We start from the raw sequence: 26,953 nt of genomic DNA on the forward strand, positions 1-26,953 counted from the left end.
CCCAACTCAACGCAGCCCCCCTGCGATTCTGGGTATGTTTAAAACATTGTCCAACCCAGAGGCAATTTCCACGATGTAGATTAATATTTCCCGATCTTCGGGGACTGAGGGGATTTTTGCGAACCCCTACATAAGATATGCTGAGAGATAAGGGCTTAGGCCAGTCTACCTCAAGAGAACTGACCTTCAAGGTCAAGTCATGGTGGAGGGGTGATAGTAGCCACAAGAGGTGGTAGCAAGGAGAAGCCAGTAGCGTCTGGCCATGGGTTCAATTTTAGCACCGCCTATCTTGGAAATGCAGCTGGTAGGGCTCGGAGTTGAGCAAAATGAATGGGTAAGCTTAATCATGACACAAAATAATGACCGACATGAGAATAATAACAGGAAGAAGTAAGTTTTACAAGACAGGAAGTGTGTGCATGTGCAAAACCTTATAGAATATACTGGTGGGTCTCTAGTGACATTGCAAAAGGTAAGTTGGTAAGGGTGATACAAGAGGAAGGCCGTCCAGTCTATCTTAGTTCATCCATCCAGAATGCCCTACATTCTCCCCATTGTAGTATCTACAGTGAAACCTGTACAAACTGACACCTCCTAAAAACTTACAGACAGTCCCCACTAACTTGCATTATAATAGATACAAGCTGCACCTTGAAAGCATGGATACTCCCAAATTACGAACAGCCTTTAATGTACCAAGTTAATTTACAACTGAAAACATGGGACACGCAGCTAAGTGTGAGGCAGCGGGTGAAAGAAATGGAGATCTCTTCACCCAGCATCCGTAGCAGCAGAGGAGCCGCTCTAGCTCTGGGGTTGAATGCCATTCCCCAAAAGTCGGGAACATCTCGCTCCACACTTTCCCGGAATCAGGGGGGTTCCTATCCTTAGCGATGCCTCCAGCGGCCTGGGGGAGGAGCGATTTTAAATTTCCCGCAGTTGTGCGGCCACATGAGAAACAGACACGTGCGAGGTACCATAAATAATGACTAACTGTTAGCCTGGGGCCGGGAGTCAGAACGAGGTGAAACTGCATTAGTTTTAAACAGAATAATTTCCCACCTTTTCCATGGAGCTCATCACTGGTTGCTGCTCAGTGCCGTCGCCCACCGAGAGTCCCGACCGGGTGGGGAGGAGCTGGCATTTGGCCCTAAAATCAGTGTGGTGGAGGTGGGGTGCCCTGAAATTGCATGCAGGGGTTGGGGGGGGGGGGGGGGTGGGTGCGGGTGGTGATGCTTGAGATGGGGAATGGGGCCTTGGGGAGAGAGATAGGAATAGGGGCTTGGGGAGGAGACCGGGGGCTCGGTGGTGGGGGGAGAGATGGAGAGAATGGTTTCACCTTTTTCCTGCCTTTGGCTTCCCCCCTTTGCCTGCTCTCGGGTGGCCTTCTGTTTCTTGGAACTTCTCGCACAACAGCTGATGGCGCAAAACCACAAATAAAGATTCCCAGCTCCAGGGGACCCAACTTTTATGTAAGGTAAATCCAATAAGATTTGTAGGTGTCATGTGGTCAGAGGATCACATGATCAAACCTCCAGGAATGACCCCATACAGAGTTGGCAACCCTAATCCACCAGTAGATCAGGCACTGATGAGCTGCTAACAGCACCCTACTCGCCCCGTAGTACTTCAGACATTAGCAGCTGCAGCACACCGAGTGAAGGGGTCCCGGACAGGGATTTGCGGGATATTAATTCCCCCCCAATTTGGCTGGGATCTCTCTGGCACTCCAGCCCTATAGCAGCCATCTCTCCCTGTGCAGGCTGCCAGTGCAGCAGATCCCAGGATCGGGACATCCCTCCCTCAATAGAAAAACACCCTGGCTTGGCAATGGACTGGGAAACTCAATGAACTGAAATCACATACTGCTAGCATAGCTTCAAAATTAGGCACAATCCCAGTTGAGGGCAAACAAAAGAAGGGACACTGCAGGAGATGCAGCTAATCCTGGGATATTTGGCTTATTCAGTTTACAATAACCATTATGAAAATAAGAACACCTGCAAATAAAGGACACCTGATGCAAGTCCCTTGGGTGTCCCTAATTTACAGGTTTCACTTTAATCAAAGAACTATTAGATGTAACTACCAGCAATGATCCAGGCATTGGATTGAGACAAGATTTGGGCAATCCCAGCCTACTCAACCCTGCAAACTCCTCCTCGTTAATATCATGGTGCTCATTCGGAGATCGCTCCCACAGACTAGTCAAGCAACAGTATGATATTTCTCCGTCTCCGCCGCATCTGTTCTGACGATGCCACCTTCCATACTACTGTTTCCAATATGTCTTCCTTTTTCCTCAACCGAGGATTCCCCTCTACTGTGGTTGACACGGCCCTTGACCGTGTCTGTTCCATTTCCTGCACTTCTGCTCTCACCCTTCCCCTCCCTCCCAAAAGCACAATAGGGTTCCCCTTGTCCTCACCTTTCACCCCACCAGCCTCCACATTCATCAGATTATCTTCTGCTACCTTTGGGGTGATCCCACCACCAAACACATCACAGAATCACAGAAACCCCACAGTGCAGATAGAGGCCATTTCGGCCCATCGAGCCTGCACTGACACATATCCCACCCTATCCCCGTAACCCCTACACCAACACATGTCCCACCCTATCCCTGTAACCCCACGTATTTAATCCCCCTAACACTAAGGGTCAATTTATCATAGCCAATCAACCTAACCCGCACATCTTTGGACTGTGGGAGGACATCTTCCACCTTTCAGCATTGTGAAAGGACCGCTCCCTCCGCGACACCCTGGTCCACTCCTCAATCACTCCCCTTCCCTTGCAAGCGCAGAAGATGCAACACCTGCCCTTTTACCTCCTCCCTTCCCACTGTCTAGGGCCCCAAATACTCTTTCCAGGTGAAACCGATTTACTTGTACTTCTTGCAATTTAGTATACTGTATTCGCCGCTCACGATGCGGTCTCCTCTACATTGGGGAGACCAAACGCAGATTGGGTGACTGCTTTGCGGAACACCTCTTTTCAGTCCGTAAGCGTGACCCCAAGCTTCTGGTCGCCTGTCACTTTAATTCTCTGCTTCACTCCCACTCTGTCCTCGACCTCTTACATTGAATTTCGTTGGAACAGTGCAAGTTCGAGGAACAGCAGCTCATCTTTCCATTAGGCACTTTACAGCCTTCTGGACTCAACATCGAGTTCAACAATTTCAACCATAACCTCGGCCCCTATTTTTTCACATGGCAGCTGTTGATGATTCTGCCATTCCAATTTACTCCTCTTCTATCTTCTAGGCTCATCTTTTGTTTCTTTATTTATCCTATTACCATCTCCTTTTGCTTTGTACTATCATACCTTTTGTCATTTAATCTCTCCTGCCTTCCACCCTATCACAGACCTTCCCCTTTGTTCCTTCTTCCCCTCCCTCCTTTCCCTAGCCAGCACTTGCTTAAAATCTGTTACATCTCTAACTTTTTCCTGTTCTGACGAAGGGTCATCGACCTGAAACGTTAACTCTGCTCCTCTCTCCACAGATGCTGCCCTGGCCTGCTGAGTATCTCCAGCATTTTCTGTTTTTTATGTCCGATATATTCATACTCAGTCATATCTATCAATCAACGTTCCAGACCCTGCATCACCATCCCTGGGTATGACATGTCTCACTGGGAGAATAGACCCACAAAAAGTGGAAACACAGTGGCCATTTAGTGATAATGGTGGGGAAGACCGGTAGCATCATTGCATTATACTGTAGTCTCTTGCTCGCACCAACCCCAAATGGAATTACCAAGGTTTTGGTTCATGTAGAGATTTTTTTGAGGTATTAGGGTATATATCACTAGATTGTATTTAAACTCTTGAGCAGTTTTGCTTACTTAAATAACCTTGGGTAATGAAACTTGGTGGCTAGGAACTGAGGTCTCGCTTTACAGCACTTTTAAAATCTGATTTAGATATTTTCTTATCAAGAAAAGCCCAGTGCGTGATTTGGAATTTGGAGCTTGTTTTGGTTTGTAAGTGCCGATACTCCATTTTGAAATTCAGCATTGAAATAAATTGCTTAGCAAAATCTAACTAACCTTGAATTTGCCCCTACAGGAGTAAATGAATATTTTAAGGATTGATGGGATGTAAATAGTCGTCTGCCCCAGGGATCTATGTTCAAACTGCTTGTTTCCACTTGTATAAAATGATTTGGACATTGACATGAGGAATAGAGTATATTTAAGTTTGCTGCTGATACCAAATTCGGAGCATGGCTGACGGTGAGGAAGAATTCAGGAGGACATGCCAGATGAACAGAGTGCGTAGATATGTGGGAGATGAAATTCAATGCAGATAAATATGGTGGTGTATTTTGCGGGGGGGAAATTTATGAAAGGAAGTCTATTGTAAATGGTGACATTCTTGAGTAGAGATTGGGTTTTATATATGTGGCATTGAATACAAAAGGAAAGAAGTGATGTCGAAATTGTAAAATGATGCAGGGAATAGCATTAAAATAGAATTCAAAAGCTAGCACAGGCATGATCGGCAGAATAGCCTCCTGTGCTGTAATTTGTGATCCTATAATTTCAAGTAGATTTTGTGTTTCGCTTTTATTTTTGTTTTAATTTTTTTTAATTGAATTGTAAATCTTGTGCCTCTGTTTCAAGTCAGCATGACCTTGATCTTGTAATGGTTGTAGTTCCTGCTTTCACAGTTGGTAGGAATTGTTGCTAGTTTGTTATCACATTGACTTCAAATTAGAGAGTATCTTCAGTGAAAGTATTTAAGGATTTCATATTGAAGTGTGGCAATCTCGATGTCATCAGGTTTAACTATCAATTTCATGTTTATGGTGCACAGTTAATGTATTTTCTCTAATATTTACAACTTTTAAATAAAATACATATTTAAATTGATTACAAGATAAATGTAAACCTTTGCAATATCGAAATTTACCTTGGGCTTTTGTGTCGACATTCTCAAAGGTTTGTAATTCGAACCAGTATTAATGAAATTTCTTTAAGTATTAGCTAAAATGCTGCACTTATCCTTTTTGTTTTTCAGCTCCTGTGATAAATAGATTTACTCGACGAGTGTCTGGTAGGAACACATTATGTATTTATGATTCTCTTCAGTAATATGGATACTGTGAGGAGCAGTGAAATTAATGCTGTAGAATTTAATTCAAGCTTTGATACTTAAAGTCTAATTACAGCATGGTAAGCTTGAAAAAGTTGTTTAATTCTGTGCTTCACTGAATGAGACTGAACAGTAATTTCACTGCCCTCTGAAATAATGTGATGCAAACTAGAGGACCAGCATTTAATAGCTGACAACAATGCAAAATTCATAGAAATAAAATATGCACAGATTTTGGTGGTTCAGTTCTGATATAGGAAGAAATTATCGCCAATGAAAAGACTTTTGGCCCTTTTTGTGCAAAGGTAGTTATCACTTTTTGGATTTGTCATTACCAGCGAGCGATTCTGTAAACAGGTTTGACTGTTGAAATGTCTTGTCCCCTTTATGCACATGGCCAGAACTGTATGATACCCTACTCTTGTATACATATATATACATGTAGGATTGGGATTTGATTTAATATCATATGATTAAACTTTTTGCTTGTAGATAGCTTGTAGATTTGTACTGTAGCTAGAAATAATGAAATGGCTGAAGTTGTCCATTCCTCGGATGCTTTAGGGTGTAATGTGTCAGGGTACAATTTAGCTGACTGTGTTTAGCTTCTGCCAAAAGTGCAGGATGAGAGATTTGTGCCTGTTGACATACTTCTGTGGCCACATTGTGAAACGAGATTGCCAAGGCAGCCTTGAGATAGGAAGTGGGACAGTGGCACTCAGGATGATTAGTTAGATCTTAAATGGTAAACAATTAGCATCTGGTCTTTTTGAAGAAAATCTCTAATTTCTGGAGTCTTGTTCACAGTAACACTTGTCATGCTATAATGAATCAGCAGTGACAGTGTTTGTGAGAGAGAGCCTATAAAGATCTTAAGCTTTCCTCAACAGTTTGTAGAGAGAGTCAGGATCGATGAAAGTTACCTGTCCACCCAGGGGAACATGGGTAATATTGTTTATTTCTCTCTGTCTACTGCTCAAAGACGTTGTGTGTCTCTGGACTTGGTCGAATACAATAAGTACAGGAAACTTTCGTTTAACCCGAGGTTAAAAGTCCGGAAAGCTCTATCTACCGGCAAAATTCAGGAGCCGTTTTCTATAAGTTTTTTTAACTTCTTGTTGCTTTTTTTTTTCCCAGTCAGGCTCTGCAAGGTCTGTAGCTAAGCAACAGCTTCAGCTAGAGACGCTTGCAGCTGCAGCCGACTGTTTTGAAGCTTTTGCTAAGCAACAGGGTTTGTTGATTCACACGGAGCTGAAAAGCTCTGTATGTTTTAACATTGCCGCTAGTTTATATGGCAGTTTTGATCTAACGGCACCAGCTCGGTCCTGGCAGTGCCGGATACCAGAAAGTTTCCTGTAGTACATTGCAAACCATATTTGGTGTTGGATTCGAACTGTCTTGCGGTACCACAATCCATTGCAGGTGTTCTTAATAACATTTTCATATTTAAAATTTCTTTTGCTTTTATGGCCACACGTACCTTTGGAAAAACTGTTACAAATTGTAAGCTTTGCCAACATTCTCTTCAATATTAAGGGCTGGATTTTGTCAATGGAGATGTGCTGGAGGCGGGACTTAAGGTTTCTGGGTTTCAGACCCGCCCCCAGCGACGTCTGACCAACCCACGCTATTTTCCCTTGATTGGCATTACTGGCCAATTAAGGGAAAGCCGGTTACAGATGACTTCAGCGTATGACGTTTCATCTGTCGAAATTTTTTTGACATGAATTGTCAGCGTTTGACAGCTTTGAGAAGCTGTCAAACACTGACAATCTCTGTTCTAAGGTGAGCCCTTGCACAAAGGCTCACCAAGACCCCTCTCCTCAGCAGAAAGCAGATGGGTGCTGCATCTGAGATTGCATCAGCCATTCTGTCATCACTACTGCTGAGATGAGGCACCTCCCGATCCTCAAAGGTTGAAGCCTGCAGAAAGAAGCAAAGGTAAGGAAACTTTTTCCAACACTTTACACTCATCTCTCATACTTAACTGTCCACATTTGCACCATCACTCACCTCTACAGCTGACATTTCAATCCCTTTCACCCCCGCAGATCCACTGCTCACCTCGCTGACCCTGGCGAGGTTCGCAGGCGTCAGGAAGCCCACAATTGCAGGCGTAAAATGGGGAAAAGCCTCAAAACTGCCTGTTAACAGGCAGTTAATTGGCTCTAATCCCCTTCCCGCCTCGGAGATGGGTCCTTGCGTGCCTTGGGGACCTGCCTCCCGGGAAGATGGCATGGAGGCGGGTTGGGAGCGGGGTCGGTACCCGCTCCCAGTTTCTGCCATTTTCTCGGCAGTCCTGCCTCCATACCCGTCTCTCCAGGGCTGGGAAAATTCCCCCTTTAGTGTCTAATATCTTTTACTAGGTTGATTTAGCTACTTTATTAAAATTCAATGGGTTGTGAGACAAGTCTAAGTAAAATCAGTTTCATTTTTGAAGCATTCCATCAAGAAAAATCAAAACGCGTATTTTCTGTATTGCGAGACCATGTTTGTGCCATCATCGCAACTTCTAAAAGAGACTATGGTATAAAAAAAAGCCTATTCAAACATCAGCTTATCTCACTACATAATAGCAATCGGGCAATAATACACGGGTGCAGTGATGCTGGCATTTGTGCAGTAGTAAGAACAGCCTGATGCAGTAAACAAAGCTGACAAGCTTCCTGTAACTGTATTAACACTATATTAAGTCATTTCTAATGCAACACTAAATTTGAAGATTGCTGTGACCCTCTTCACATTTGTTTTTTCTATTGAATTGTTAGCTTTTGAAATCTAATGCAGGATCACTGCTAAAATGCCTCGTATAATCTTTTTAATGGAAATGTATTCTTTGTAAACTATTGCCCATGTTTGGTCCAACTGTTACAGACAGCTCTGGTGCTAAGAATACAGACAGGCTCTCAAACTGCAACTAATACCCCTGTAACTAGTTGCCAGGAAGTGCAAGAGACTGCTGGGTGTGATTTGATTTTCTTGTTTCTTTAACCCCCATTTCTACTCCGCAGGCAGGTGCTGCAACCTTGGCTTTGCACTTCCCTAGTCATTTGAAACTGAGCATGGTGGAAATCGAACCTGCGTTGCTGGTACTGTGTCACAATCAGCTTGTGACCTTTTGCTTTCGCCAATTTAATTTCCTTTAATCCTTGCCTCGGTGTGCTGTCTCATGCTGAGGTACAGTGCCACGGAGCCTGGCAGCTCTCTGGTACTCGCCCAAGTGGCTGCTGTTCATGTGTTAACTTAGATGGTGAGTGTCAACAGACTATTCAACTTGGGGATTGTCATGAACCTTATCATTCATGAAGAAATTACTCATGAAATAACACTGGGCGGCCAGCTGGTGGTGCCGTCCAAGGAGTACAAATACTCGGGCGTGGGCCCAGCTTTCCCAGGACATTTTTGTAACCAGGAACTAGTGATGTAACCAGAATCTCATGGTTGTGAAACAGTTCATTAAAGCCTTGTTTTATACTCAACAAAGTGCTTAGTGAGTTTTCTTAGGTCAATTTAATCAACTATATCAGCTCCACGCTCTGAATTATTTCGGGAACAGCCAACTACGACTTCAACTGTATAAGGGAACTCCGACGTAGTAATCAATCCATCATGGACAAACTACTCCGACCAGCCCGTCTTGATCTGGACCCGAATTCACCTACAACTGCTAAGGTATGGAAACACTGGCATCGTACCTTCAGCAACTTCCTCGGGGTGTGTGGTGAAAATGTTCCTGATAAATTAGAGAGACTTGCCAATTATGTATCTCCTCATGTGTTTGACTATATCGAAGACTGTGTAGACTATGACTCCGCTATCCTAATATTACAGCGACTATATGTTAAGGCCCCAAACGAAATTTTGCTCGGCATCTACTGGCCACAACTCGACAACAACCCGGGGAATCACTTGACGAATTCCTTCAAAAGCTTCGCAGGCTCAGCAAGGATTGTAATCTTAAAGCTGTCACAGCTGAGCAGTACCAGGAGGAGTTAATTCGTGATTCCTTTATTAATGGGATTGCGTCTCCCTTCATACGCCAGCGTCTGTTGGAGAATAAAACCCTCGAGTTACAGGCTGCCTATGACCAGGCATGTTCCCTGGACTTACCAAAGAGGAATGCAGATACCTATCTTTTACCACATGCACGGGCTGCTGCTATCACTTTTAATGACTCCTTCGATAGGTCTCGGGCGGAAGCCCTCACCGATGATGATGACAACCCTACCCTAGAAGCCTTCACTGATGACGACCCTACCCTCGCGGTATCTTGGCAATCTGGAAGGAAGTGTTTCTTCTGTGGAGGTGCATTCCATTATAGCAATTTTTGTCCTGCTCGTAACGCAACCTGCAATCATTGCAGTAAGAAAGGCCACTTTTCTAAGGTATACCGGTCTAGAGCCCCTGTTAGTTTTGTAGCTACTATCTATAAAACTGCTCCTTCCCCAAGAGCCGCTACTAAGGTTACAGCTGCTATCTATGAAACTGCTCCTCCCCCAAGAACCACTGCTAAGGTTACAGCTGTCGAGGGTAAAACTGCTCCTCCTCCCATCACAGCTGTTTTCCCCCAAAGTTTGTCCCATGCAGCCACGAAGGTTTCAGTAAATGGACACATTTTGAGCACACTAATCGACTCATGCAGCTCTGACAGCTTCATTAGTGAGCGGGCTGTCAGTAAGTTAAAACTGCGTATTTACCCCTCAGACAGGGAAATTGCAATGGCTCTGACGACACTGACCACCAACTCTTCCGGCTTTTGTCTTGTCGACCTTATTCTCAATGGCTGCACTTATTTCTCCACCTGGCTCGGGGTGCTCAAAAACCTATGCAGTGATGTGCTCCCGGGACAGGATTTCCAGAAACAACACAAAAGACTCACTTTCGAGTTTGGAGGGTCAAAGCCGGAGCTTACTATTTCCAAAGTACTGTTTTGTGCGCTTTCGGCGGCTTCACTCGACGAGCCCTCCTTGTTTGCCAATCTTTCCCCCCGATGTAAGCCCATAGTCACTAAATCACGACGTTTCAGCCAAGATGATCTATCCTTTATCGAGGCAGAGATCTCTCGCCTTCTAGCTGACGGTATCATTGAGCCATGTTCATCTTCCTGGCGGGCTCAAGTCGTCGTCGTTAAAAAATCCTCGGAAGCAACACAAGAAACATCTTTGCATCGATTACTCGCAAACTATTAACCAGTATACCAACCTGGATGCCTACCCACTACCACGCATCGATGACATGCTCAATAACCTTGCCAACTACAAGGTATTTTCAACTTTTGATTTGAAGAGCGCACACAGGTAGACTATCCTTTATCCGAACTTCCGAAAACCTCTAAAAACCGAAAGTTTTTTCGTTCAGCGTAAGTCGTGTGCACGACATGACCAGAGTGGCGCATGACTTACGCTGAGCAGGGCAGAGGGTCACAGAGTTCCCTCCTGGGTAGGAGATTGCAGGCTGAGCCGGGTAGTGTGAAGGAGGTACCGGGAGAGTGAACCCAACAATACAGCGGCCGGTCCGATAGCTGCAGCGGCCCATCCGATATTCTTTTCTCCCCCCGACCCGACCCAAACCGCGGCCCGTCCGATATTCTTTTCCCCCCCCCCCCCCCCCCCCCCCTGCCACCCGACCTGATTTGCGGGCCAGCTTAGTAGGAGTCAGCCGATATCCGGCTTTCCAGAGAAGCAGGAAGGGGAATGAGACACGGAACAGTCGCAAGAGGTAGCCTGAACTTTTAAAATTTATATTAAATACAAATTTCCCAGTCTTATAATAATACCTTCTGAAATCCGAAAAATTCCAAAAACCGAAACTTAGCTGGTCCCAAGGCTTTCGGATAAGGTATAGTGTACCTGTATCATCAAGTACCGTTGAAAGACTCTGACAAAAAGTATACGGCCTTTGAGGCCAATGGTCGGCTTTACCAGTTTTGTTGCCTTCCATTTGGGGTCACCAATGGGGTGGCTGTCTTTCAACGGGCAATGGATAGCCGAGTCAAACAGGAGAACTTAACAGACACTTTTCCATATCTGGATAATATCACCATTGCTGGTCATGACCAGAAGGAGCATGATGCCAACTTCGAGAAATTTTTTGACGTTCTCCATCGTCGCAACTTAACCTTTAAATGAGTCCAAACCTGTGAAATCAGTACCATCAGTCAACATCCTTGGCTACTGGGTGGGCAACGGTGTCATCAAACCGGATCTGGAGCGACTTCGTCCGCTTCCCTCCCCTTACGAATCTCTGCTCTCTTCGTCGGGCACTCAGCATGTTCGCCTATTATGCGAAGTGGCTACCCCACTTCTCCGACAAGATCCAACCCCTGCTTCAGCCAAAGTCATTTCCGTTGGAGGCAACGGCTATTTCAGCTTTCAACCTCCCCAAGCGACAACTGGAAAAAGCCAAGCTTCGTTCCATCGATGAACATCTTCCTTTCGTGGTCAAGTGTGATGCATCGGAGGTGGCAATCTCGGCTACCTTGAATCAAGGTGGTCGACCCATTGCATTTCTGTCCACAACTTTGCAGGGTAGCGAGCTCCATTATCCTCCTGTCGAGAAGGAGGCTACGGCTATCATCGAAGCAGTACGTAAATGGAGTCATTTTCTCGCTTGTCGCCATTTCACGCTTATAACCGATCAGCGCTCCGTGGCCTTTATGCTGGATAACCGGAAACGCACTAAGATCAAGAATAACAAACTACAACTCTGGAGGATGGAATTGGATACCCTCACGCATGCATTCTGCTCTTCTATGTCAACTTCGACTCTTGCGGATCTTCATACTGACTTATGCCATTCTGGCGTTACCCGTATGTTGCACTTTGTGCGATCTAAAAATCTCCCATTTTCTACGGAAGATGTGAAAAGAACATGCTCCACCTGTAGAATTTTTGCGTAATTAAAACCGCAATTCTTCCGTCCATCGGATGGCTCGCTCATACACGCTATACAGCCTATGCAGTGACTCAGCAATAACTTTAAAGGGCCATTGCCTTCCTCAACGTGAAACACCTACTTACTTACTATGGTGGACGAGTATTCACGCTTTCCCTTTGTTTTCCCCTGTCCCAATATGCTTACTTCCACAGTGATCAAATGCCTCGATCAAGTCTTTTCCCTTTGCAGTACAGCCATTTTCATCCACTCTGATTGGGGTCCCTCCTTCATGTCAAGCGAACTCAAAAGTTATCTTTCCCAACGGGGAATCGCCACAAGTAAAACGACACCATATCATCCCATCGGTAACTGACAAGTTGAGAGATACAACGCTATCATTTGGAACGCTGTTCATCTTGCACTGAGGTCACGCAACCTACCAGCCCAGCAGTGGGAAACTGTGCTCCCTGATGTGTTGCATTCCATCAGGTCTCTTCTTTCTACGTCGACCAATGTCACTCCTCACAAGCGATTCATCAGGTTCCAGCATCGCTCCACTCATGGGACGTCCCTACCGTCATGGTTGGCAGCTCCCGGCCCCGTGCTGCTCCAAAGATTCGTCCGATCTTCCAATAACGATCCCCTCGTCGACAAGGTGGAACTAACAGACGTTAATCCCACATACGTGCACGTGCGATACCCTGATGGCCGGGAGTCCACCGTTTCACGCCAAGATCTGGCTCCCTGTCCAACCGGTCCCACGGACCCAACTGATAGAGGGACCCATAGTAATGATGCCGACACTCTGCGCTCCTTTGAGGATGACGCCCTACCTGAGACATCAAGGGATCTGCCGGCTACTCCACCGGATCAACTCGGGGAGCCGAGCGCTCCCCACGGGATGGCCACCTGAAGCCAGGACGCCGGTCAATCCCTGGCTACCAAACAAGATGAAGCCAGCTCTGCGCCCGTGGGGACCCGCACCCGGAGTCACGATTTCCCCAGTCTCTCTCCGGTCGATCAAGGCGACACGGACCCTGTCGATCTACCAGTACGGACCAAGCGACCCAGGGACCAAGACATGGTCCGAGGAGACGTGCCTTCCAGCCACAAACAAAGATCTAAAAGACTGCAGCTACTCGTGGTCCGTCTAATCCGCTAGAAGGAAGTCGTCGGACTTCCAAATCTTTCAGGCGGGAAGAATGTCATGAACCTTATCATTCATGAAGAAATTACTCATGAAATAACACTGGGCGGCCAGCTGGTGGCGCCGTCCAAGGAGTATAAATACTCGAGCGTGGGCCCAGCTTGCCCAGGATGTTTTTGTAACCAGGAACTAGTGATGTAACTAGAATCTCATGGTTGTGAAACAGTTGATTAAAGCCTTGTTTTATACTCAACCATGTGCTTAGTGAGTTTTCTTACATCAGGAATCACCAATCTAACATCACCTCTGTATACACTTCAATTAAGTGGGGGAGCCCTTCATTTTTTTTCCGCCTTCGGCAGTTGTACTGCACCTATGATGGCCTTGGTTGAAGTCAGCCAAGTGGGCAAAAAGCAGAGATGGGACCTGGGAAGACCATGATCAATATGGCTTAGAACCACACCAAGTGGTGCATTTATTCAGAGTCATCGAGGGAACTCTGCCATTTTATTTTATTGGGGAGCATGATCTTAAAATTTGTGTACCCTCCTTAAAATATGAGGGGAGATACTTTTTCCTTTTCATTGAGCCTGTGAAACACTCTGATTTCCCGGCTTCCCGAAATGGCCTGCTCCTGGTGGAGGTGGATGGGGACGTTCCCAGCCTTTATCACACTTTCCCCAGCATCTGCCATGTACCTAAGCTGCGGCGTGCCCTGAGAGATTTAGTGATGGGGGCCTGCACCGAGATCCTCCACAGACTCGAGAGTTTGTGGGGCTCCAAGCAGCTGACATTGGAGCAGGTGTTTTTATCGTTCCTTCTCTTTACTCTTTCCACCGCCCCCCCCCCCCCACCTCCTGTTAGAAGGCCCTGATGCAGGTGACCTCTTGATCCCAGTACAAGGCCCTGCCAGGAGATGAGGGTGTCCCCATGGTGCAGGATAGGATGCGGGCAGCAGAATTTTGAACAGGAGTTTCAGTGGTAGATGGGTTGAGATAGTAGCAGAGGTAAGAAATGTTAGAGGTGAAAGTAGGCAGCCTTCATGATGGGAGAGGATAAGCTTGGGGTTAAACAGGACCTTGAGGTTGTGAACAGTCTGGTTCAGCCTGTGTGTGGGGCTAGGGAAGGGTTGTAGTCTGTGTGTGGTGGCAGGGGAGGTGGGTGCAGGTGGTGTGGGGTACTGAAGATAATGGCTTCGGCCTTAGCAATGTTAAATTGAAAGAAATTAAGCTTCATCCAAGACTGGATATCGAGCAAACAGTGACAACACAGAAGCAGAAGAGGGTGTTAGTGGTGGTACGTCGAAGCTGACCCAGTGACTCTGGATGATGTCTCAAGAAGGGTGAGTAGAGGCAGGGGCCAAGGATGAATCCTAGAGCATCTCTCCATGTGATGGTGCTGGGGTAGGAAGATAAGTCATTGGTAGAGATGTTTAGATAGGTAAGATTCAAGATCCTTCGAGAGAAAAGGGAGGTTAGAGATGGGGTAATGGTGAGGGCATTGGAGTGAAGGGTGGCTTTGAGGAGTGGGTAAAGGTGGCTTTCGCAGGGAAGGGGCCAGCACTTGATGAAAGAGAACCATATACAATGGGAGAAACAAGAGGTTGGGTGGACATGGTTTAATGGGAATTGGATTAGGAGAGCAGGAGGTGGGTCATCTGGACATGGGGAGAACAGGGACGGTATTGGGAAAAGTTAGAGAGAGAGATGGGGATTTGGGGTGGAACTAGGGAAAGTGAGGAGGAGCAGTTAAGGCAGCTGAACAGATGGTCTTGATCTTGGTGACTAAGAAATTCATCAGCTCTTTGTGCTTGGATCTTAAAAGGTTAGGGTAGCGAGCTTGGGGGAAAGCATTTAGGGACGAGGTCGGTAGTAGAGAAATGGAGTCTAGGGTTATCTTTTCCCCCGAGCATCAACATAGAATGGTGGGTGGTTTTGGCAGAGGATAGCGGGGCTTGGTAGAGCTGTGTTGTCACATAATCAGGTGGTGAATAGCTAAGCCAGTTGTATGCTAGATTCACTCAACTTTGCGCTCTGCTGTCTTGAAAGAGTGGCGATAAGGACCAAGGCTGGGGCAGAGACTTGTCTAGGAGCCAAGGTAGGTTTTGGAGAAGCTTTTGAACAAGGGGAGCAGGTCTAATTCATGTGGCATGCAAGCTGCTCCTTGGTGATGAAGGCATATGGTCCATCCTGCAGTAGCTTCAACTTGAACTGTGCTGTGCACATACTATCCTGCACTAAGATTTGCTCATGTACAGCCTCCATTCACTTTCAGTCCCCAATGTATCCAACATAAAATCCATTTCAATTTGTACAAGTTCCTCCAGGGCTCAGCCCTCCCTATCTCTGAAACCTCTCCGGCCCTGGGTGCCAATGCATACCCTCCTTTGCATACACCATCCTCTGCATTCCCCCCCCCCCCCCCCCCCCCAAACTCTACTTTTCAGTTGCAGAGCCTTCAGCTATCTTGGCCCACACACTTGAGAATGCTCTTCGCAAACCACTCAACTTTTTACCTGCTCCTGTCTTCAAAAAACCTTCTCCAAACTTAGTCCTTTGGACACACCTTCAGTCCCCTCTCCTCTTGTCGCTTAGTGTGTTTCATAAAGGAGCTATACAGTTGAAAGTTCATTTTGTTCAACACACTATGCACTGAGAATTTTCTAGGTTCTTAATGTTTAAAATTGCCTCAGAGGAATTGAATGGCAGAAATTCCAATCTATATAATTAGAAGTATCCAGCATGTAGTGATGCACCTTTAGACATAACATTTGAAAGTGTCACACATCCATAGGATAAAAGATACTGATTGCCTCAAATAACCACTTAACTGTTTGTTGTTAATCAAATATGACTAAATGGAAATGGATTCGGATTCATGAGTAAAAAGCCAAACAGGTAGACAGAGCCTTGGGTTAACATCTCATCTGAAAAGCAGCACCTCCAGCAGCATAGCACTCCCTCAGTACTGCACGGAAGTGTCAGTCTAGATTACATGCTCAAATAGTGGGGCTAAAACCCACAACCCTCTGACTCTGAGACGAGATTAATTTGCTGAAGACTCTGCTGTTTTCTTGTACAATAATATTTGTATGGTGACGCTTGAGTTTGACTTTCTGTAATGTTAAAGGCAATTTGTATGTGTTCGAGATCTGACTCCAAACTGTAGACTAAGAAACAGTGCAGCGTCACTCTTAGTTGAAAACCACAAACCCAAGCGGGAACATACCTTTGGTCCACTGTCATTAATGCTTTGGTATACTGTGCCATAAGTGATAGGACATAGGGTTGTCCTTATATGACATTAATCTCAACTATCCTGCTCTCGGAAGTTGCAGAGTGAAGGCCAGGCACTTTCCCTCACTTGTGTGGTGGGGGGGTTAAGAGAGGAACCGGGAGGAAGGAATCAAATAGTCAATCACTTGAGAAAAACTACTTGGCAAACTAATGGGACTAAAGGCCGACAAGTACCCTGGACCTGATGGCCTGCATATTAGGGTCTTAAAAGAAGTGGCTGCCGAGATAGTGGATGCGTTGGTTGTAATCTACCAAAATTCCCTGGATTCTGGAGAGGTCCCAGCAGATTGGAAAACCGCAAATGTAATGCCATTATTCAAGTAAGGAGGGAGACAGAAAGCAGGAAACTATAGGCCAGTTAGCCTAACATCTGTCATTGGGAAAATGCTGGAAATCCATTATTAAGGAGGTAATAGCAGGACATTTAGAAAATCAAAGGACAATCAAGCAGAGTCAACATGGTTTTATGAAAGGGAAATCGTGTTTGACAAATTTGCTAGAGCTCTTTGAGGATGTAACAAACAGGGTGGATAAAGGGGAACCAGTAGATGTAGTGTATTTGGATTTCCAGAAGGCATTCGATAAGGTGCCACATAAAAGGTTACTGCACAAGATAAGAGTGCACGGGGTTGGGGGTAATATATTGGCATGGATAGGGGATTGGCTAACTTACAGAAAACAGAGAGTCGGGATAAATGGGTCATTTTCCGGTTGACAACCAGTAACTAGTGGGGTGCCACAGGGATCAGTGCTGGGGCCTCAACAATTTACAATCTATATTAATGACTTGGATGAAGGGGCCGAGTGTACTGTAGCCAAATTTGCTGATGATACAAAGATAGGTGGGTTAGCAAGTTGTGAGGAGGACACAAAGTGTCTGCAAAGGGATATAGATAGGTTAAGTGAGTGGGCAAAAATTTGGCAGATGGAGTACAATGTGGGAAAATGTGAGGTTATCCACTTTGGAAGGAAAAATGAAAAAGCAAATTATTATTTAAACAGAGTGAGACTACAAAATGCTGCGGTACAGAGGGATCTGGGGGTCCTAGTACATGAAACACAAAAACTTAGCATGCAGGTACAGCAAGTAATCAGGAAGGCTAATGGAATGTTGGCCTTTATTACAAGGGGTATGGAGTATAAAAGTAGGGAAGTTTTGATACAACTTTACAGGGCGCTGGTGAGACCGCACCTGGAGTACTGCGTTCAGTTGTGGTCTCCATATTTAAGGAAGGATATACTTGCATTGGAGGCAGTACAGAGAAGGTTCACGAGGTTGATTCCTGGGATGAAGGGGTTAACGTATGATGAAAGGTTGAGCAGGTTGGGCCTATACTCACTGGAGTTTAGAAGAATGAGAGGTGATCTTATTGAAACATCTAAGATTCTGAGGGGGATTGACCGGGTGGATGCTGAGAGGATGTTTCCCCTAGTGGGGGTATCTAGAACTAGGGGGCATAGTTTCAGAATAAGGGGTCGCTCATTTAAGGCTGAGATGAGAAGGAATTTCTTCTGAGGGTCGTGAATCTTTGGAATTCTCTACCGCAGAGAGTTGTGGAGGCAGAGTCATTGAATATATTCAAGGCGGAGATTGACAGACATTTGAACTACAAGGGAGTCGAGGGGTATGGGTAGAGAGCGGGAAAGTGGTGTTGAGGACAAGATTGGATCAGCCATGATCTTACTGAATGGCAGAGCAGGCTCAAGGAGCCGATGCCTACTCCTGCTCCTGTTTCTTATGTTCACTCTGGGCCACATGAATGCAGCTTGAAGCAGTGAACTATTGAATGGTGCGGTTTGGGAGCAGGTATCCAGCCTGTTCTATGGACCGGGAAGGTGCAAAGCATTGGAAAGGAAAGGCTGGCAGCTGGCCAGTGTTCCTCGTTCCTCTGCCAGTGTGAATTTATCATTGTGGGGAATACAATTAAGAGCTTGGGGTCTCCAGAAATCTCTTGCATGCATAAATTTGTTTTAGCATTTGTAGAGCCCTTTCATTTAAGTTGAGGAATATGGAAATCCACACCTTTTTTAATTGACTTCTCAAAGTTGTAGATTCCCGTAGTTTATGAAGCCACTGTACAATTTGATTGCATGGTGCTTGGGGGAGGAGTATGAGTTTTTGCCAAGACTGCTCCTGTGCTGGGAGCAAGGAGGGTGAAGGCGTTGTACCATCTTGTTTGGTTTTTGGGGATTAGTTTGGCTTGTAGAACTAGGAGGAGAAGGTTCTGCATACCTGTGATCATGTTAGTTGAGATTGTTGCCTGTAATGGTTTGTCACATGGTTTGTCGCACTGTTTAGTATGAGCATGCTCAGTTCACTCTGGCCTAGTAAACGAGCACCTTGAATAGCAACTCATCATGTCTCTGTCCTTCATTTGTTCTACCCACATATATTACATTTTTGGTGACAAGAATGGGACCCCAAAGCCATTTTTAGGGATCATGGAAGGACACAGTGTTCAACCTTTGAGTGGAAAAGTTTAAGGTGAATTTGTGACCGCTAAACTGAATTTTTTGGATGTTTTGCTGTTGATGCTGATGCAGAATCGCCTGTGCTTCACCTTCGCGTGTATGTATACACAACAGCGGCGTTGATTCTCAGGTACACGGGTAGCGTGCTGAGTCACTGTTCAACGGGATCGGGACAATCATGGCCTCGCCTACGGGATTCATCGGAAGCCTTGGCATGTATGACTGAGCTCGCAAACCATTCAGTTTTTACATTGAGCGGATGGAAATGTTTTTTTTGGACCAATAACATTATTGAGACCGAAGGTGCAGATGAGAATGTTCAAGCTCAAAATAATGTAATTCGTGAACGGAAAAAAGCAATTTTTGTAACTGAGATCGGGCCAGATGTCTACGGAACGTTGACAAACCTACTCATGCCAGGGAAAGCGAAGGATGAGTCGTTTGAAGACATTGTCGAGAAACTTGAGGACCATTTCGGCCCAAGGGCGTTAGAAATAGCAGAGAGCTATAAATTTGGTACCAGAAACCAAAAACAAAGGGAAACCATCAGTGAGTACATTGTTGCTCTTAAGAACCTGTCTTTGCGTTATAACTTCGGCACATTTTTGAATCGTGCGCTACAAGATAACTTTGTGTGTGGACTGGTGGATGAGCGCACACAGTCCAAGTTACTGAACACTCCAAACCTAACTTTTGATGTAGCATGCAAAATTGCCCTATCTATGAAGATGGCATCTAAGAATGCTAGGGAGCTCCGTCCAACTCAAGTGACTAGTGCAGCTGAGGTCTACAGTCACAATGCCACCGTTGAACCTAAAGCTGTGAGACCAAGTCAAAAGCATGTCAGTGAGAGCAGTTCAGTGAATTGTTATCTCTGCAATGGAAATCACTCACCACAGTCCTGCCAATACAGAAATGTGAAGTGTTTTCACTGCCAGAAGCAAGGCCATATTTTAACAGCTTGCAGAGCTAGATCTAAAGCAGGAAGTAAGAACCATTCTAGTGGCAATGCAAAGCAGTGACAACAAAAGGGAAGAATTCACAATATTGAAGTGAACACACCTAATGTTGAACTCCATTGCACGAACTCCTCAAGAAGGATGTCCAGTGGAAGTGGACGAAAGCGCAACAGGAAGCTTACGACGTTTGTAAGAGAAGTCTCTTTAGCCATGCCCTACTTGTGCACTACGACAGAGTGTGAGCTTAAGTTAGCGTGTGATGCTTCCAGCTACTGTCTGGGAGCTGTCATAAGCCACATAATGGATGACGGTCAAGAGAAATCAATTGCGTTCGCACTGTGAACCCTTGCAAAGAGCGAAAAAAAATTACACGCAAATTAAAAAGGAAGCACTCGCCATAGTGTTTGGAATCAAGAAATTCCAACAGTTCCTTATCGGCAGAAAGTTTACACTGATAACTGATCACAAACTGCTCCCAGCAATATTGGGGCCCAAATCTGCCATCCCTGTAATGGCCGCATCAAGAATGCAAGGTTGGGCAGTGTTGTTGTCACAATATGACTGCATGATTGAATATCGCACTTCAAAGCAAAACGCAATCACGGATGCTTTGTCCAGGTTGCCACATGAGGACTTGTGTTGGGAGTGAAGGTGAGATTTTCATGCGAGGTGCAGTTGGCAAAGACGTTCCCGTGAATGGAACTGAGATTGCAGATGAGACTCAAAAGGACTCCGTACTGAAAAGAGTGTATGAAAACACCTTGAATGGATGGACTGATCAGTGTCTGGACACAGAGTTGGAACCATTCCATAACCATCGTACTGAATTGTCTTATGAGCAAGGTTGTATGAAGTGGGGAAAGAGTGGTGGTACCTACTTCTTTGAGAGATAGAATTCTGGCCGAACTTCATACTGAACATCCAGGGATCGTCAGTATGAAATCAATTGCAAGCAGCTTTGTTTACTGGCCTGGATTGGACCGTGATCTTGAATCACTTGATCATGAACACATACATGAGTTTGAGTCAGTTCAGACTTCAGTAACTGAAGTACCAGGTTCAAACAAGTCTGAGATAGAAACAGGACCATCTTTGAGTTCGGAACAGAAACAAAACCGCCCGAAAACTGGTTCAACAACACAACCTTCCGTAAGGAGATCAGGAAGGCTCCGCAACCTGTTATTAAACTGGATTTATAGTTCATTTGTAGCATTTGTAGTTGAGTTATGTGGTACATGTGATGCTGGGAAATGTGGGACCATAGTTTTGCTGTATTTTAGAGGGAATACATTTTTTTAAAGGGAAAGCAGTATTGTCACATGGTTGATCACATGGTTTAGTAAACAAGCACCTTGACTAGCAACTCATCGTGTCTCTGTCCTTCATTTGTTCTACCCACATATTACATTACTCTTCATGGTCAGTGGGTGGGTTGCTAGGATGGGAACTTTGCGCTGAGGGAGCCTCCAAGACTGCTTACTATTTCTCTAGTACCAGACAGAGGCTGCAGTCTAATATGGAGGGATGAAATTGGTGGAGCTTGTTTAGGGTGAGGTGTGTGAGTTATATCATCTTGAGTTGGCCAACTGCAACAACTTGAATTTATATAGTGCCTTTATCATAGAAAAACATTGCAAGGTGCTTTGGAGGTTTAAGGAAAATTGATGCCAAGCCAGGGAGGGAGAGATAAGTGGGCTAACTAAAATTTGGTCAAAGAGGTGGGTTTAAGGAGATTCTCGAAGTAGGAGCAAGATGATGAGAATTTTATGTTTGTGTGCCTGGGAGCCTCCGTTGCCACGATTGGGGAGAAAGTTAGTAGATCTGATGGAATCTTCAGGAAGGTAAAGGCCATTCTGTAGGCTAAAAAGGTTGCATTGGGGTGACAAATACCAACGGAAAACAGCTCCTGCAGCTCTGTCGAAGCCTGGGTCTGTACATTGTCAATGGTAGGTTCATAGGAGACCTCCTAGGAAGATCGACCTACTGCTCACCTCTTGGCTGCAGCACCGTAGACTATATGATTACGGATTTGGACCCATCCTCTTTCAGAGCATTCACAGTCAAACCACAAACAACACTGTCAGATCACAGTCAAATTACTATGTATCTTAAAAAGACAGAAACACAACCCAGTAAACTGTACAACACCAAAAAATCGTACAGATGGGCCAAAAACGACACGGAAAAATACCAGAAAGCAATTAGCAATGAATCAACTCAAGCTCTCTTGGACACCTTTCTGGATAACATATACACTCACAATAAAGAAGGCGTAAACCGGGCAGTGAATAACCTAAACAATATTTTTGATAATTTGGCAACAAGGTCAAACTTGAAAGCTCGCAAGAACAAACCCAAAACAAAAAACTACGAAAAATGGTTTGACCCAGATTGTCATAACATGAGGAAAAAACTTAGAGAAATATCGAACCAAAAACACAGACATCCAGAAAACGAGGAATTACGCCTTACTTATTGTCAGACACTAACAAAATACAGAAACACACTCAGAACCAAAAAAGAGCAATATATTAAGAATACACTCAGCTCCATTGAGGAATCCATTGCTTCCAATTGTTTCTGGGACAACTGGAATACATTACACAAGAAACAGCACGACGAATTGGCCATTCAAAATGGAGACACATGGGAAAACCACTTTGAAAAATTATACCAGAAAAACACACTAAGGCCAGAGCAACACCAAATATGCAAAAAACTGGAAAAGCTAGAAATGGCCATAAAAGATAACCAAAACCCGCTAGACTCCATAATAACAGGAAAAAGAACTATTTGAAAAACTCAAGGACCTGCGACCAGGAAAAGCTTGCGGGGCAGACGGCATACTAAGCGAGATGATTAAACACACAGACGATAAAATGAAACTGGCTATCCTAAAACTCTTCAACTTGGTTCTGAGTGTCGGTTACTTCCCTGATATCTGGAACAAAGGACTCATAACGCCCATATACAAAAGTGGGGACAAAGTCGACCCAAATAACTATCGAGGCATCTGTGTAAACAGTAACCTGGGGAAGGTATTCTGCAGCATCATAAACAAAAGACTTATAAACTTCCTTGAGGAGCACAATGTCTTGAGTAAAAGCCAAATTGGATTCCTGCCAAACTATAGAACATCAGATCATATCTTCACCCTACAGACCCTAATTGACAAACACGTTCATCAAAACAAAAGCAAAATCTACGCATGCTTTATAGATTTCCAGAAGGCTTTCGACTCCATCTGGCATGACGGTTTATTCCTGAAACTTATCGAAAGCGGGGTAGGGGGAAAAACATATGATGTAATTAAATCAATGTATACAAACAACAAATGTGCAGTTAAAATTGGAGACAAACAAACAAAATACTTCCCACAGGGGCGGGGGGTGACGCAGGGCTCGCCAATCTCACCGACACTCTTTAATATTTACATAAATGGATTGGCAAAACTACTTGAACAATCTACAGCACCCGGCCTCACCCTATATGAATCCAAGGTTAAATTCCTCCTCTATGCAGACGACCTGGTTCTGCTGTCACCAACTAAGGAGGGTCTACAGCAGAACCTGGATCTGCTGGAGTCGTACTGCCAGACTTTGGCCCTGACAAATCCCCAAAAAACCAAAGTCCTTGTGTTCCAGCAAAGATCCAGACATCAGGGACCCAAAATAAATTTCACACTAGGAACAACCAAAATTGAACAAACCACTAACTACACATACTTGGGCTTAAAAATCAGTTCTACGGGAAATTTCCATCTGGCTGTGAATGAACTGAAAGAGAAAGCAAGAAGGGCTTTCTATGCCATTAAAAAATCAATCCAAATAGAAATCCCAATTAGCATTTGGCTCAAAATTTTCAAATCAATAATTGAACCAATTGCACTCTATGGCAGTGAGGTGTGGGGACCGCTAACACAACAAGAATTTGCAAAATGGGACAAACACCCAATTGAGATCCTACATGCAGAATTCTGTAAAAGTATCCTCCGGACTCAAAGGAAAACCGTAAACTATGCATGCAGGGCAGAACTAGGCCAATATCCATTAATAATCACTATCCAAAAAAGAGCCACCAAATTTTGGAAACACCTAGAAATGAGCAACCCCCAATGCTATCATTACGAAGTCCTGAAATGCCAAGAGAGGACCATAAAGAAGAATACCCTCAGTCAACTAGTCCTGGGACTCAGTGAAGTAACTACTAACAATAACCAGCCCCAGGACAGTGACAGCGTAACACAAAGAATTCGACCCAACACAATCATCGCTAAGCAAAAGGAAAAATATCTGTTATATTGGGCAGAAACAACAAAAACCCAAAGCAAACTCAATTGCTACTTGGCCCTAAACAGACAATACAACATGGCTGATTACCTGACCATGGTAAAGGATAGCAAACTGAGAAAAACCGTGACAATGTACAGACTTAGTGAACATAGCCTGGCGATCGAAAAAGGTAGACACCGGCAGACCCGGCTACCAAGAGAGGACAGGATATGCTCTCACTGCAGTCAGGGAGTGGTGGAGACAGAGATGCACTTCCTCACAGCTTGTAGAAAATATCAGGGCATAAGGGAGAATTTCTACCCAAAATTCACAAAAATATGCCCGGAATTCAGAAATTTGAATGACGACCAAAAACTCCCATACCTACTAGGGGAAGAGAGAAATTGCGTAACACTAGCGGCACACTATGTTACAGCTTGCCATAAACAGAGGGACAACCAGTAAATATAAGAAAAGAGTATATATAAATTATATGAAAGTATATATTTATACACTCAGGGATATATCTGTTTATACACTGTATGGATAGATCTGTATTTTTGTGAACAAACATGAATGTTTTCCGATGCTTTGGCAACATAAGATGTAACTTGTCATGCCAATAAAGCGATTTGAATTGAATTGAAATTGAATTGATTCTGGCTTAATTTTGGTCTTTTCTCGGGGTCTAGGGGGAAGCTGGCCTGGAGGCTCTGGTTGTCATTTGCAGCCGGGAGGCGAGGGACCAGGCAATGATCACTTGGTTCTGGGTTGCCCAAAAGCATTGCACAAAGTTTGGGAGACTGGAGCTCTCCCACCCCATCTTGTTTTGGGAGCTGAAGGCACATTCAGCTGTCTGGGTCCCATTTTCTGGAATTCCTTCTCTCGACCCTTCCACCTCTCTGTCCTCCTTTTTGAGAGTCTCCTTAATCCTCCTGTAGTGGAGGAGTTTCAGTGGGGGAGTAATGAACTTCGGGAGTGGAGTCTAGTAAAACTCGACAGAGTAACCAACAGATGTTTAAGTCTTCCCATATTGAAGGCTTTTTACCACCAGCTGGAGCTCCTTTAGTTGAGTTTGGGGTATTGAACAGTTGGTTGTGTGCTCTCCCAGGAAAGTTGGGGAGGCGAGATTGGATAGGTCTTGTCGATAATTGTTGCAAGGCCAGGCACTTGGAAATAGATTGTGAATTCTGTTTAGCTCTGCAGTATTGGCACACTTTTTGAGAAGGTTCCCAAGGACATCCCACTATTCAACTGAACAGAAGCACAGATGTAGGTAGGGCTGCAGTCTATTTGAAAGCCATCGATGAAGGGAGGGGAGTAAGTTGTCTGAGGGTTATATTACGAATGAGTTTACTATTGCAGTGAAAAAACAGCAATCACTAACGTTAAACAGTTTTTTTTATTGCTGAGAGGCCCAGAAATTCGGGTCGGGGGCTTCCCGCGGGTGCAAGCCCCCAACCTACACTTACCTAGCGCGCCGGCAGTTGACCTCTTGGCCTGCGTGGAATTTCTCTCTGAGGCATGTCCCAGAGGCCGGCGCGCTATGCTGGCGTGTCCCAGGGGCGTAGTTAGTGCGATGCGTCCCCTGGGATCACGTGAGCAACAGGCAGCCAATCGGAGCAGGGAATGCTCCATTCATAAGTCTTGACAGATAGACCTGTCAAAACGTATAAATGCTGAGGCTGTAAAACTGTACTTTACCTTCAAATAAATTTTTTTTTAAATCACAATTTGTAAATAAACTATAAATGACATTAAATAACTATTTCAAACAAAAATTAAAATTTTTGAAAAAAATAATTTTCTAAAAAAACGGCTAAAAATAAACTTACCTTGCTTTAAAGTATTTAAAAGTAAAAAACCTGTGGAAAAAATGTTTTAATTTTAAATAATTGACCACTTACCTTTGAAAATGAAGTCCTTACGGCTGCTTTTTACATTTCTAAAATGTACAGACTTACCCGCACGTTAAAACCTGTATTTAAAAAAAAAAAAAAGGAAATTCAACGCGCACGCGCAGACTCCCGCGCGCACGCCTTCGACCTCTGAACCCCTTGGTTCAGAGGATCGGAAGTGCCGGTTTCCCGCGCATGCGTAGTGCATGCAAGATTCCGGCACTTCCATCGGGTCCACGCGTGAGTACTCCGTCCGTACTCGTGCGTTGGGACCCGAATTTCTGGGCCAATGTTTCCCCCAGTGGAGCTTTACAAATACAAAATAAAAGAACGAATTAAAATGTGCATGTGGAGTTGCAATCCACTTGAAGTATCAGAACACCAAGACACCCAAAGCCACAATGGAAGGGTGGGGGCATTCATATTTCAGTGGTGCCAAAACCATTTCAGAAAAATTGGTAACACTTGTGTTCAGAATTTAAAAAAATATATTTTAATCAAGACCTGAGGAAATGTTGCCAAATTTGCTGGTTTGCTGAAAATTGCATTTAAATGGTTACTGCTCCGCATCTTTTTGCAGGGATATCTAGTTTTTTTTTTTGACCAGAATATTAAATGTACAGTCTTACAGTTTAGTCATAAAATTTGCAGGAAGTACATTTACATCTAGGCAGTAAATGATTTTAAGGCAAGGATCTTTTTCCTTTCAATAGAAAGAGCCCTCTGCTTGCGTGCGTTTCATTATTGATCCCCGTTACACATGCCCTATGATTCAACAATTGCTGATGTTACTGCTGTAAAAGCGAATATTTAATGGGATCCTTTGAACTGGATTTAGCAAAATTGGAACGCACCATGCTTTTGATGGGACCTGTTTAGCAATGGTTTGGATGGTCGAAACTGAATCTTAAAAGTATAACTGCAGTTGTGTTTC

At 44.6% G+C, this 26,953-nt stretch overlaps 1 protein-coding gene across 4 annotated transcripts in view; it reads left to right on the forward strand.

Annotated features, from left to right (window-relative positions):
* The window catches only part of LOC147105665 (cAMP-dependent protein kinase type II-beta regulatory subunit-like), a 334,744-nt gene that overhangs the window by 227,124 nt on the left and 80,667 nt on the right, over window positions 1–26,953 (forward strand). For all 4 annotated transcript variants that reach the window (XM_086010222.1, XM_086010224.1, XM_086010223.1 and 1 more), the window contains one exon: window positions 5,026–5,061. In XM_086010222.1, the coding sequence (XP_085866348.1) occupies window positions 5,026–5,061 (36 nt within the window). The remainder of the gene's footprint in view (window positions 1–5,025; window positions 5,062–26,953) is intronic.

This window comes from Somniosus microcephalus, chromosome 17, assembly GCF_052327205.1.
Source record: "Somniosus microcephalus isolate GS21.2 chromosome 17, FLI_Smic_1.0, whole genome shotgun sequence".
Classification (NCBI taxonomy): domain Eukaryota; kingdom Metazoa; phylum Chordata; class Chondrichthyes; order Squaliformes; family Somniosidae; genus Somniosus; species Somniosus microcephalus.